Source organism: Microtus ochrogaster, unplaced genomic scaffold, assembly GCF_000317375.1.
Source record: "Microtus ochrogaster isolate Prairie Vole_2 unplaced genomic scaffold, MicOch1.0 UNK12, whole genome shotgun sequence".
NCBI classification, from domain to species: Eukaryota; Metazoa; Chordata; class Mammalia; order Rodentia; family Cricetidae; genus Microtus; species Microtus ochrogaster.
Genome location: NW_004949110.1, coordinates 4815275 through 4829534, shown reverse-complemented (window position 1 = coordinate 4829534; position 14260 = coordinate 4815275). Strand labels below are relative to the sequence as shown.

The following is a 14260-nucleotide window of genomic DNA, read 5'->3' as shown; positions in this document are numbered from 1 at the left end:
TTTATTTATTTAATTAAGGATTTCTGCCTCCTCCCCGCCACCACCTCCCATTTCCCTCCCCCTCCCCCGATCAAGTCCCTCTCCCTCATCAGCTCGAAGAGCAATCAGAATGGCAATATTTTAAGAATCCTAATCTCCTGCTAGAGGAAATGGAAGTGAAGGTGTTGTTTGTTTCTTAAAGACCACTCCATTTTACCCCTCACACTTCAGACTTTGGCCACGCAGCCCTCGGAGGAAAGCAATCATCCAAGAGAGAGTCCCCCAAGGATGAAGAGTTTAGTACCATTGCCAGAAACACAAGCTCAATATTACACCTACGACAACATGCTATTTCCATCTCAGTGTCGTTGTAAGATAACGACAACCAAAACACGTGCCATCTCACTCACTCTCAAAGGTAAGCTTTTTAATAAATCGTAGCCCCATCTCAGAAGTGGGGAAACTAAGGCTCATGTTGCTCTGATAGAATGCAGAGTTAAACATTAATCTGTTATACCCTGCAGACTCTTCTGTTTATTCACCGTGTGTCTATTACGTGCTCAGTAGCAGCAAGCCCTCTGTATTCTGCCGCATCTGTTGGCGCTCTCTTACATATAGTCACTAAAGGTCATTTAGTGATGGCAATGACAAATCAGTGAATTTTTTCACTATATTTTGCCTTATTTAATTGGAGAACTTAACCAATTATCTACATCAGCTAGTTTTGAACGCTAAACTTCATGAAAAGAGTTATGAGCTATATTTTCCCAGCCAACTCCATGGGCAGTCTCTATTGACTTCTTTTACATAACATTTATTTCTGATATTGAGCAGTTATCTAATTTAGGAACATCAAATGTCTCAGCACACTTTGAAATGGGACGAGCATAATGTCGATTGTCAGACTTGCTGGTTTTGTAACAAACTGCATAAAAATGCACGTATGTACACACACACACACACACACACATACACACACATTCAGGGAGTGGAAGGTAGAGAGAGGGGCAGTGTTTAGGACTGTTGGGCATTTTATTTATGTGCCACTAAGGAGAGGGACAGTTGAAAGTCTCGGGCTTGAGATCGCTTGAAGCTGCCTTTCACCAATCAGAGACTGCAGGATTTATGGGTTAGAAGGCACATCTGTGGTATTTAAATCACCCAGCTATTTACTCCCTTTTCTCTTTCCTTTGCTTCTGAAGCATGGGTATAAATTAATTTATAGGTCATTATGCATTACAGTAGAAAAAGAGACTGGAAAGGATTTTTAGAAAGAAAATAATCAGACATATTAGTTCAATTTCAAAAAGTATAAATCACCCATATTTCAACAAAGGCCACAATCCATCTGGTGCCTTGTGTCTTAGTCATTGTTCTTATTGCTGTGAAGAGATGCCATGACCACAGCAACTCTTATAAAAGCAATCATTTAACGGGGTCTTTCTTCATTCAGAGGTTCAACCCATAATTGTCACGGTGGAAAGCATGGAGCCACACAGGCAGACACAGAACTGGAAAAGGAGCTTGAGAAGTATACATACAGATCCATGGGCAGCAGGCAGAGAGAGACACTGAGCCTGGTTTGAGCATTTGAAATCCCAAAACTCACCCCCAGTGACACATTTCCTCTAACAAAGCCACACCTCCTAATCCTTGTTAGCACCACTCCCTAAGGACCAAGCTTTCAAATCTATGAGCCGATGGGGCCATTCTTATTCAAACTGTCACACCCTGGAAGCCTGCCTGATTCTTCGTTTAACTTTAAATTATTGTGTTTTTTTTAATTTTTATTAATGATTGTGTATTTGGCTTATAGTCTTCTCCTTTGACATCGCTCTATTGAAGCACTCTCCAATAATGTATTATAAGCCATACACATAATTTTAAATTTTTAGTGGTCATATTTAAAAAAGTAAAGATAAACAGGTGAAATTAATTTCATGTATCGGGGCACAGTTCCTACCTAGGATGCTTAAGGCCCTGGGTTCAATCTCCAGCACCACAGAAACAGCAAAATATTATGAATGAGATACTTTTTAATATTAAATATTTGAAACAGAGAGTGTATTCATGTTTATAGTATATATTGACTGAGACTGTTACAGTCTAAGTATTTAGTAGCCGTGTATATTTTGCAAGCTACCAGAAAGGACTGGAGACCCCTACTTTTGTTAATTTGACCCAAATTCACAATAGCCCGGAGTGAGTCTCCTGGGAGAAACAGCCAAGTCTATGAAGTCAGAGTCACCCTCCAGTTTTGCGTTATGAAATAAGACTTCTGGAGCTCAAAGTGCTGCAGCTGTATTTGAGTCCTAGTGCAGCTGCAGCATATGAAATGAAGATATTTTAATCCAAAGGAGAAAGAGAAAAGTGGATGGAGCACAAAGAGGCACAGATCACATATGCTTGAATGGGCAGCTCTCTATGGACCTTGCAGGATGTATCGCTCTTGTCAAATGCCAAGATGAGTTTCTAGAATTCTCTGGTTGATTGCTCAATCCATTGATGAGGGAGTGATTTCTTATTAATAAAGAAACTGCCTAGGCCCATTTCATAGGCCAAATGATGTGGGAGTGATTTCTTATTAATAAAGAAACTGCCTAGGCCCATTTCATAGGCCAAATGATGTGGGAGTGATTTCTTATTAATAAAGAAACTGCCTAGGCCCATTTCATAGGCCAAACCTTAGGTAGGCGGAGAAAACAGAACAGGATGCTGGGAGAAAGAAGTTGAGTCAGGGAGTCGCCATGGTTCTCCCACGCCAGGCAGATGCAGGTTAAGATCATTCCTGGTAAGCCAGCTCGTGGGCCACACAGAATAATAGAAATGGGTTAGATCAATATGTAAGAGCTAGCCAATAAGAGGCTGGAACTAATGGGTCAGGCAGTGATTAAAAGAATACAGTTTCCGTGTAATTATTTCGGGTATAAAGCTAGCCGTGCAGGCGGCCGGGTGCCAGGGACGCAGCTCCGCCGCTCTTATTTCAACAATCCATGGTCTAAAGTGTGGAATCCTTCCTTTTTTCTAAAAGACACTATTACTTTGAGTAACTTCTGATTTAAAATGCCTACATCATTGTTACATTTCCACAAGTCCACGAACCATGACTTGCTCTTCTCAGGAAAGTGCCAACCTGACTACGTGTCCGGGAGAAAGAAATTCTGTCTACTTGACTAGAAAAGAAAGGCACATGTCTTTATTTTATCAGCTGTATCTTTTCAGAGAACAGAAGCAAGCATGTCTATAGACCGAGTTTGACCTGAACCTCATGTCCCCGTCCTTTCCAGGGCCATGAAACATCTGATTACTGGCGGTGACCTGCATGTTCAACTCCTTCCCATTTCGAGCTTGAAAGAGATTCTTCTCAAGGCTCCAGACTCTGCTCTAACAGTTCCTTCCACAAAAATACTCATTAATTCATTTATTGAAAACCCACCATTCCAGACAGTAGACACACTAGCTTTTCAAGACAGGTGAAAAGCCTTCCCACCTAGGGAACAGATCATCAAGAGTTAGATAGAGCAATACAAATAACTATTCGGTGTTGGTAAATACTGTTGAGATAAATGGAGCATGGGTCCAGGCTTTCGAGGTGACTAGGGCAAGAGGCAGGTGTGGTTTTTAATAGGTAGGGCTAAGCTAGCATTACTTCAATGTTGGCACTTGAGCACAGACCTTAAGGAAGGCAGAGTCAGAAGAGAGACAGCACAAGCCAGACAAAGACAGGACCAGCCATGTCCAACACAGGTGGCTTTGCTGGAGTTCCATGTTTCTTCAGGGGCCTTACAGATCCCTCTCTTGTCTTACCTACCACAGTTGATTGGGCACTTAGGTCTCAGTCAAAATCATCACCTTTGGTAGTCTCGATTTACCAAATGGCCCTGAGGGAGTGAAGGAAGAGCCAGGAGGCCAGAGAGCAGCAGAGGGTTCCATTATGGGCCTGACCATCTGACAGTGGGATTATTAAGTCAGATCTTCATTCCCTGTGTGTCGATGCCTTTGTCTCTGCCCCATGTTTCTGATCTCCTTATTCTGGATGTGTATGAAGCAAAGCTGGCTCATGGATTGAGCGGATGTTCCTGTATCCTGCTGCCTAGCCTCATAGCCGGTCGGTCGTCTGTCCCAGGTTATCCACTCATGGCCAAGCTACTGATCATCACAGCAGCAAGGACCTCATCAGTGAGATAAAATTATGGTCAAATCCTCCTAGCTAAACTGGGAGTTTTACTAGCTGGTGTAAACCAAAGCTAGCTGGAGAGAATCTGAAACAGGCAGGAAGCGTTTGAGTCTAAACGTGCTCCTTTAACAGATACCTAGTAGTAGGTAATAACCCTGGCTTGGGGTGCAGCTAACTGGGAAAGGATTCATTTAAAGAATTAAAGGCCAAGAACTGTCAGGCCTGGAGAGCACAGGTTCTCTTTCATAAGTTAGTGAGTCATGAGAATTTAGGCAATAAATGAATAATTGTGGGGTAAGATTAACTAAGTGTTTTAAGGTTATTGAAGATCTTAAATTACACCAATTTAGCAGAGAGTGGGTTCAATGTGTTTAATATAACAATTAGCTCTCAGTAAAGAATGGGGAGCCAGGGCTCCTGCTTATATGCCGCAGGCTTCTGCCGTGTGAAATCACGGCTGCATTTGCTGAGTGGGATTAGAACCCCAAACTATGCAGCTGACTGGCTTTGGGTTGATTTTGCACTTTCTTTAAAACTAAAGTTCATTTTCAAAGAAATCTCACAGAAATAAGAATCACGGGCCACTAGAGCTAGAAGGGCATGAGGGCTGTGGTTGGTACTTTCCAGTTTACGGACAGACGAAGAGACGAACTCTTTCATCTAAAGAGTTAGGAGGAGAAAGGAAAGAGAATGAAGATTTACCACCTGCAAGAATCCATGCAATCTAAGGCAATAAAGAGCCGCCCAAATTGCACAGCTGGCCCACGCCAGACCCAGAAGGTAGACTCGGTTCTCTGCATGCCCGTCCTGGCTGTAAGCCGCTGTGAGACTTTAAAGGCCTCTTCTGTTTAGCTGTTTGACACGAGGCAGGTAAATAATCATTTCCTAGGCTGGATCCTCCTCCTCCCACCATTTTGGTCTGTTTTCTGTGCTGTTTAAATAGAACCTTGAGAACATCACCAGTAACAGAAGAACAAAGCTAAGACACACCTCAGAAGTGCTTGGAGACAATCCAGTCAGTCAGAATTCAACAAACTCAGGTTGTCACGATAAGCTCACTGTTGAGACGGGGAGCAAATGATGCTTTGCAACACACATTTGGGTAAAGGTGACCCAAAATTTGACCTGGCACTGAACAGCTGAATGCTCATATTTAGCTGAAGAATATGGCCTTAACTGGCTGGAAAATCACTAGGGAGGAAAGTCTCTGTCTTCAGCTTGTGCTTCGGGCTGTTGCCAAGCCACCTCTGCATTTCCTGGGGCATGCAATGCTGTGTGGAATCATTCTGGAAACGGCAATGGAAATCTATCTCTCAGCAGTCATGGAATAGCCAAGACGTCCCTCACCCTTGGGGTGGAACAGTCTATCTCTTTACACCACATGGATCTCTGATCCCCTCATCTATCCTGTGGGCTCCAAAGCAGAGTTTGAAAAAAAAATATCTTTATGTCTCCTCAGCATGTAAATAAATGTTCTGTCTCACTCATCATAAGAGAAAGGCTTGGACAGACCACAGGGAGATGTAAATCCCGTAGCCTATGGGGGATCCTAAATTTGCCTCAGCATGTCTGTGAAGAAAATAAACCTCCGTAGATCACTAGCATGGATGCAAACTGGTACACAGTTTAGGGGAGAATTTCAGTATCTAGAAATATCTATTTCTAGAAGCGGGGAGGAGGCAGAAATCTTAAATAAATAAATAAATAAATAAATAAATAAATAAAGCATTGCCTGCTCTTCAAAAAAAAAAAAAAAAAGAAAGAAATCATCCCCAAAGACACACGGGAAACACATGAAAAGCTGTGTTAATTTAAAAACTGTTCATTGCGGCACAATTGCTAATTTAAAAGAACAAGAAAACATTCTTACATGCCCATTGATATAATAAATCAATTGTGATTTATTATATAAATATATTATATTTATATAATTGTGATTTATTTAATAAATATATTAAATAGTGGTCTGTTCTGTAGCTATAAAAGGAAATAAGAGAGCTCTTTAGATGCTGTCAATGTCTTTAACTCTTGTAATTAAATAAAGCAAGACAAAGAGTCGGTGTAGCACAGTGTAGACCAGAGGGTGTTTATGTTTGCAGGTATGGAAACACAAGCATGTTTATGTTGGAGATGGAAATGTAATTCAACAACCACCAATATGTCCAAATGTCAGGGCAGAAGGGACAGGGCTAACAGCTAGGCTCCCCGCCCCCATAGAGGTTTTTCATTTCTGAATCCTTGGGACATTTAATCTAATCTTAAAACAAAACAAAAAGGCACAGTGAAGCAGAAGAACATTATTGTGATTGGCTTGGGCTTAGCCACACATTGGAGTAATTTCAAGTGATTTAAAAACAGAACAACTTTTAACTGCATCCCAAGTGGGATATACTCAAAGGCTAAAAATAACCACATGAAACCTTAAGCCATTTTTCAGTTGCTATATTTTTAGCAATAATGTATGTGAGATGATTTTGAGAGTATATATTTTAAGCAAGTAAAAATTATATTAATGTAGTAGGAGGAAGAAAAAGAAGCAGAAGAAAATGCAAATACAAATTAAAATTCATGGCATCCCAATAAAAATCTCTATAATCCTGAGACTGAGCTGAAAATATTAAAAGGAATTTCTTGTATAACTTTGTCTAAACACAGAGATATAAAAAGAATGACCTATCCAATAGTAATGAAAACAGTAGCTAAAGTGGTCCTTAAATTTTTCTCTTAAAAGACCCAAGGCTCCTTGGAGAAATGACTATTTTTAAATTGAGGGACAGAAGTCATAGATGATAAGGCTGGAACCTTAGCCCTACCTAAATACAAGAAGTTTATCAAAGACTGTGAAAGTCATGTTAAAAATACACACCAAAAATACACACCAGAAACATGAAGACCTCCCCTGCCCCGTGAAAATGGAATGTTTTAATTGTATAAAAAGAGTAGCCAATATTAAACAAAATAGCTGTATTAAAACCCACATCTTCAGAAAGATGTGTGTTAAAGACCTGTCATGCTGGTAACATGTGGAGGGTGCCATGGAAACAACATATTATTCGGGAAATTAGTAAATTAGAGGAAATAATCTTGGATCTCATTGTTTGTTCATATTAAACCATGGAGAGCTCAAATAACTGAACAGTGAAACTCCTTTGAGGAGACTATATTAGAATTAGGAGTGACCATCATGAGAACTGGAGCAGCCAATGGGTAGACAGGGATCTGCAATCTATAGAGTTTGTCAGATGTCTGTGCTTAGGAAGTAGCTGGGTTCACTGTTAAATTCTGAGCCTGAGCCTGAGAGAGCACAGGTATACCTCATTTGATGCCAGCACTGCTGTTCAGGGGGTGTTGGCTGCTAGCATCTGTTTAGGTGGAAGCTCCCCCTGGTCCCACTCCACCCACCCCAGATCCTGCCCCTTCGAGAAAAATCTGTCAAGGACTGACCCCCCCAGATGCTCAGGACCATGCCTACAGGCTATTTAAGACCTGGCCCCCAGACCTGCCACATGGTTTCTTCTCCCTCCACATTCTGCCTCCCTGCCCTCCTCAGATCACCCAGGAGTTGCTTTGCTCAGATTAAACATGTTTATTTTTTTTTAAAAAATTCGGTTTTATTACTGTAATATCAGGGTACAGAAGCCTTTCACTATCCACGAGCTCTAGTGTCCCCTGTTGGACATAAACAGTCCCACAGAACAACCTCAGGCATATGATTCTGTGAGCAGTGAGCAGGGTGGAGCAGAACGAACACAAGAACTACACAATCATCTCTAAACATAAATAATGAGGATTATCCAAGCCCAAACTGACAGAACATTGTCTATCCCAACCACGGAGAGGGAAATGGGGCTTCTTTACCGGTTACAGATTTAGGCTTGGTCTGGTCTGTCTCTTTTAAGAGAAGACTGCGCTGAAAGGATAATCATGAAATTCCTTTACTTCCTGACACATCTAATCCAGAGCAAAATTTCGACACTCTAAACATCACAAATGGAAAGGCAAGACCCATCACCATCCTCTTCTCACATCCTGAGACATCACGTGGTTCTCCTCTGTCTTAGGTAGGGTTACTATTGCTGCGGTGAAACACCCTGACCAAAACAACTCAGGAAGGAAAGGGGTTATTTGGTTTACACTTCCACATTGCTGGTTATTACTGAAGGAAACAAACAGGAACTCAAGCAGGGCAGGAATCCGGAGGCAGGAGCTGATGCAGAGGGCATGAAGGGGTGCTGCTTACTTGCTTTTCCCTCGTGGCTTGCTCAGCCTGCTTTCTTATAGAACCCAAAACCGATAGCCCAGGGGCAGCCGCACCAACAATGGGCTGGGCCCTCCTCCATCAATCAGTAATTGAGAAAATGTCCTATAGGTTTCCCTGCGGATAGCTCAATCTTACGGAAGCATTTTTTTTTTCAATCGAGGTACCAGGTACCTCCTCTCTGATGACTCCAGCTTGTGTCGAGCTGGCACAAAAACTAGCCTGCACACCCTCAGTGAGCTTCCTCTTTCATTATAACATATAAGAGACCCATGCCATTCCTCTGGTGCATCCTGGCATTCTTTGCTGGAATGGCAACTCATGGCTGTGCTGGATTAAGCTGACAGCAGAATCACCAGTCACCACTTACCTTCTGATGTGGTTTCCCAAGCATCATTTTTACATCATGACAGGAAAAGGTTGAGCCCGATTCTGATTAATAAAGCCTCTAGCTTTAACCATAAGAAACACTGGGCACTTGGGGACACCGTAACTAATTACATGTCATCTTCAGCTATGTTTCATATAAACTACTACCAAACCAATAACTGCAATAGGAAGAAATGAACTGAGGATATTTAAACAGTGACTGGAGGTTTAATATTATTAAATTATGATCACAAATAGTTGTAGCTTTATAATGGCAACAAGGGTTGCTTTCAGGGTATTTATATACCAAAATAAGATACTTGATGCTTACTTTAATGCGATACCATCGTAATAAACAGGAGTGGATGGAGAACCTGTGCTCATATTTGACTCCTAAGGGGCGGCTGGCAATCATATTTACTCTGCTCCTTATCCTTGACATGTTTAGAAAGTTCCAGAGCAAACAATTTTAAAAGAAACTTTAAATCATTTAATTTAACAGATAACTTTTGACAGAAGATATTTCAAATAGAGGCAAACTTAACGACAACAGTTGCGAATGGCTCTAAGTTCAAGAGAAGCAATAATGACTTTAAAAAGTCCCTTCCACTATGGAGATTGCTTTCTGTCTAATTTCTCGGGAGCTGTCTGATATCACCTATTTCTTTTCTTTGTCTTTCTTGACTTTCTGTTTAAGTCACTTGCAGATGTGCCAAAGCCTGCAATGAGGAATGAAGAATTACTGCCAGGGAGACTACTAGATGACCACCTGTTGAGAAACCGTCCATTCCAATGCTTGATTCTTCAAAAAAAAAAAAAAAAGAAATGCATTATTTGAACAGTTACCTGGATCTGTAGCAGACATCAGTGACCCAAAAAACAAGCAGTCAGTGAAATGGAAGTCCCCGCTCTTCAGCTGGCCAGCGTGCACCATGGCCTTCACAAAGCCATACATAATTAACCTGTAGAAGAGAGACAAAGGGACCTTCAAACATCAAGCTGGAGTCTGCGCAAGCCTAGGCTGTCTCAGAGAAGAGTCTGATGTGTTTCCTGGATATGTACCATGCATAAACCACCAAAACCTGCCAACTCACGGCTACTATGGTATTCCTGCTCTGAACAGTTCATTCACTGAATGTCACAACCCATTCACCTAGCGAGTGGCAATGGAGTATTTGCTAGCCTATGCCATGGAAAATAAAGTAAGCTTCAGGGATGTCAAAAAGTGCCCAAAGTGGCACAGCAAATCATGCCTACAAACACAGGAGCTGTGTTGCTGTCTGGAAATGGATTTCTTTCCAGTTTCTCTTGCTTTATCTGCTAGGAGTGCCTGGAAAGGGTTCAAAGTTCAAGCCTGCCACAGTGGTGAGAAGACTACTTCACTGGAAGGGATTCACATCTGGTACTGAAAACCTGGGCAAAAGCCTGTACCGAGTCCTGAGGTGGCGGAGAGTGTCTTCTGTGAGCTAACACTACTCTCATGGAAAACCTGAAGCACCTCTCCAGGGGAAAGCGGAAGAGACATGGGTTAAGGTGCCGGTGCTCCTGCGAATAACACATCACTCACGTGCCTTCTGTCAGGAACCTTAATTAAGCTCATTCACCAAAATGGAAAAACAATAATCTGAAATAAAATTAAGAAATGAAAGTACAAAGGGTACTAGCTAAGAAGGGAAAGGACATCAGCTGGAGAGGAAAAGAAACAAGAGAGGGTAATATGACCAAAATACATCAAACACATTTATGAAAGTATCATTATGAACCCACTATTCCACTTAGATAATATGTGCTAATGGAAACCTTAAAGTTTGTATTTATTTATTTAAAGGATTGGTCTTTTTGCTTAAACCCTAGTAGAGAGAATTTAGAGAACGGTGAATAGGCGCTCAGTAGCAATATAATTTAAAGCCAGTGACAGTCCTGAGGAACTGCAGGCTACCCAGACTCTAGACAGATGCTGAGATCCTCATGTGCACTTGAGGTTTACTTTTTAAAGAATGTGCTGAGGTTGTGAGCGTGACTAAGAAACGGCTAAATATCAGCTAATAGAACCTCACGATTTCCACAGTGATGCCAACGCTTTCAATTCTCTTAAGAGAACTACCTCCACAAGGAGATAGTTCAGACAGAGCTGTGTTTGAACAGCTACTATCACATACAAGCCATGTGACTCAGGGTATTATCAAAACCATCGAACCTTCAGGACCTTGATTCATCAGATAGGGGAACAATAACGGCCCATGGAGACATTAGAGAATGCATAAAAGAAGCAACCTCTGGTGCCCAGTGCTCTCGGCCCTCTCAGGGAGCTGCTTCCCTACTGCTCCTGGAAGGTGGAGATGGGATTTGTTTAGGTGCTTTAATTAACTTAATCCGCAGTTGATCCTGTAAGGTTGACAATATTTATACAGTGGGATGCAGTAACCTATCTAATACAGCAAATTAAGTAGGATAAATGGAGACAGCCTGGTTCTGATGCCGGGGATTTTAGCCACCAGAACGTGTTGCCTGAAGAATGGCTTTATGTTCTCCACTATACTGATAAGCTGTGTCATGCAATGGACTCTTAGCCATGGCATGAAGGAATCACTCTAGACAGTCCAAGGGTCATGTTTGGAATATCCTTAAAACCTTAAGGCTGACACCATCCTCTGGATTGAACTTTTGAGTGGATCCACGGTGAACTTTAGATAAGACACTCAACATGACTTGCAGAGTATGGATTCCAGGGTAGGAACTGAATCTTAACCAGATCGAATTGTATTCAATATTGGTAAACACTATTCCAGTAGGGATTTGACCACAGGAGCTATTAAGAGGCAAGTTCAAGGGCCTCAGTCTGGATAATTTTCCCAGGGAGCTACATACTGGCTACCAAATAAAAATCTCCCACCAGATCCAGGGAACCTTCATTATTTTGTTGTTGTTGTTCAATATGTATTTTTGTTGAACACCAGCTATGTCAGGTCTTCTACTAAGAATTAACAAACCAAGATCTGTGCCTTCATTGACCATATGGTTTAGTGGTATGAACAAAAATAAAAATAAGCAGACATGTAAATAATATCTGTCACCAACAATAATTCCCTTAGTGGGAATCTACCAGTATGGTCATTCCTGTGACATTTTGGACAATTACATCCTAGATAGAGGAATGGTCTTCATTATTCTTGCTTTCAGTCCTTTTCACATCCTGGCTTCACAAAGTTCCTGTCTTATTTGAAATGTGTTTCACACACTGAACACCAACACATACAGAAACACGATAAACATCATGAACAGATCGCATCTCTGAGGTCTGTATCTACTAGCTAATTTTAGAGAAGAAGAAACTCAGAGTTGAAATATACTTACTGCATATTTTTCAGAAGTCATGAATTTGGATCAGAGAAAAGTACACACACACTTGCTACCTATGCTTAGTGAAGCTAAGAGGAAGCTAAAAGTCCTGTTTATACAATTGCTACAAACAAAACTGATGTCCTTATATAAGTCAATATGGCAATTCACCCTAAAGGTACTGTTAAGATAGTCTGTATTTCATCAATTTTTTCTATGGATTAATATCAATAAATTATCAAATCTGTTTTGAAATATATATATATATATACATATATATATATATTCAGTTTGTTTCAGATCATAAATACTTATTATAGCAACAGTTCCAAAAAAGTTACAGCATATATGGCTGACCAATACTCAACCATTAAAATTATATGCAAGAATATTTGGGTACAGAAAATGTACCCAAAACTTAATAAATAAAAAATTTAAAATTTCTAAAGTTGAATAAATTTAGGCATCAGGTGGTGCCACCCCAGGCCAGGCTCTCCTAGATAATATAAGGAAGCAAACTGAGCAGGCCTTGATCTCTGCTTCAGTTCCTGCCTCCAGGTGCCTGCTCTGACTTCCCTTGATAATGAACAATGACATGGAATTCTAAGCCAAATAAACCCTTTTCTTTTATCAGACTGGTTCTTATGCCAGCTTGTCACAAATTAAAATCCCTTGAGTAGGGACTGTCCCCGGAGGAACTGCCTTGATGAATGTGCACCGGCACACCCTGACTGTGGGCGGCACTTTCAGCTCCTTATCCCGGTAGCTAGAAGGAAAATCATCTCTTGCTGGCTTGGCTTCCCATCACACCAGTGATTTACCCTGCTGTTGCTTCTGCTGCTGATGCCTTCACTGATAGCAGAACCCGAGATTTCAAGCTTTCATCTTGGGTTAAGGACCAATGGCTCTCCAAGCACTTTCCAGGTCTCTAGCACCATTCTGGGACTACAGAGGTCCCAGCCTTGAGGATTGAATCTGCTGGCTGTCTCTCCAGTAAGAGACAGCTATTCTGGGACTACTTTGGATGTTGAAGTGCCTATCCTCAGGTGTGGGACAAGTCTATATTCTTTCAATGGTATTTTTAATAAATGCTGATTGGCTGATAGCCAGGCAGGAAGTATAGGCGGGAAAACCAGACAGGAAGTAGAGGTGGGGCAATGAGAACAGGGGTATTCTGGGAAGAAGGAAGCTCTTTTTGGAGTCCTGCCCAAATCACAGAAGAAGCAGGATGTGACCTGCCCTGCTGAAAAAGATACTGAGCCATGTGGCTAACAGATAAGAATAATGGGTTAATATAAGCTATAAGAGCTAATACGAAGCCTGAGCTAATGGGCCAATCAGTTTATCATTAATATAGACCTCTGTGTAATTTCTTTGGGGGTTTACCGCGGTGGGAATTGGGCAGGAAAGAAACCCCCACAAAGCAGGCCTGCATGCCACAGTCCTCAAACATCGAGTGTGAGGTTCTCAAAGTCTCAGGTGTGATCTGGCTCTCATTATTGGTGAGGAACAGAGGAAGCCCTAAGTGTATGAGATCCTGAGTGGGTGTACGTTGTTGATATAGGCACAGTCAATAACAGAAACGTCAACTCCATGGGGATAGCATAGCCTTCCCCACGTAAGATCATAAGGGAAATGCCAAAGCCTTCCTTGGGGGTTCCGCGTGTGGAGATTGATAGTATGTGCAGAAAATGCTCACCACAGTTTTCTCCCAGGGGTGTTTTCAGACTGAAGACTGCTCTCATGATCCATGCTATACTTCTGGAGTGCTGTGGTTTCTCTATCTGAGAGTCCAGACCACGTGATCCCAGCTTTCTGTCCCTGTGTCCATCTGCCTGTCTTTTCTTCATTCCCTCCCTGCCCCAGTAAGGTCTAAGACCCCACATCCTACTCCCTGACTACGCCACACCCAAACACCCCTACCATTCCATCCCACTCCTACAACTCCCAAAGTTCCTTCTGGTCATGGTCTTTATCACAGCGATAGAAAGAAAAATAGAACAGCACAGGATCCGTTATTAGTGTTAATAGCAGTTACATAAAAGGAATTAAATGTGAACTTTTCTTCTGCTTTACTGCATTTTTCCAATTCTTTTAAAATAATGGCCGTGGTAGAAACAAACAATAATGTACATTAG

At 41.6% G+C, this 14260-nt stretch overlaps 1 protein-coding gene across 1 annotated transcript in view; it reads right to left on the bottom strand.

Moving 5' to 3' along the window:
- The window catches only part of Slc9a9 (solute carrier family 9 member A9), a 559136-nt gene that overhangs the window by 406838 nt on the left and 138038 nt on the right, over window positions 1–14260 (bottom strand). Inside the window, exon 5 of the mRNA XM_005366691.3 lies at window positions 9630–9745. Within this exon, the coding sequence (XP_005366748.1) occupies window positions 9630–9745 (116 nt within the window). The remainder of the gene's footprint in view (window positions 1–9629; window positions 9746–14260) is intronic.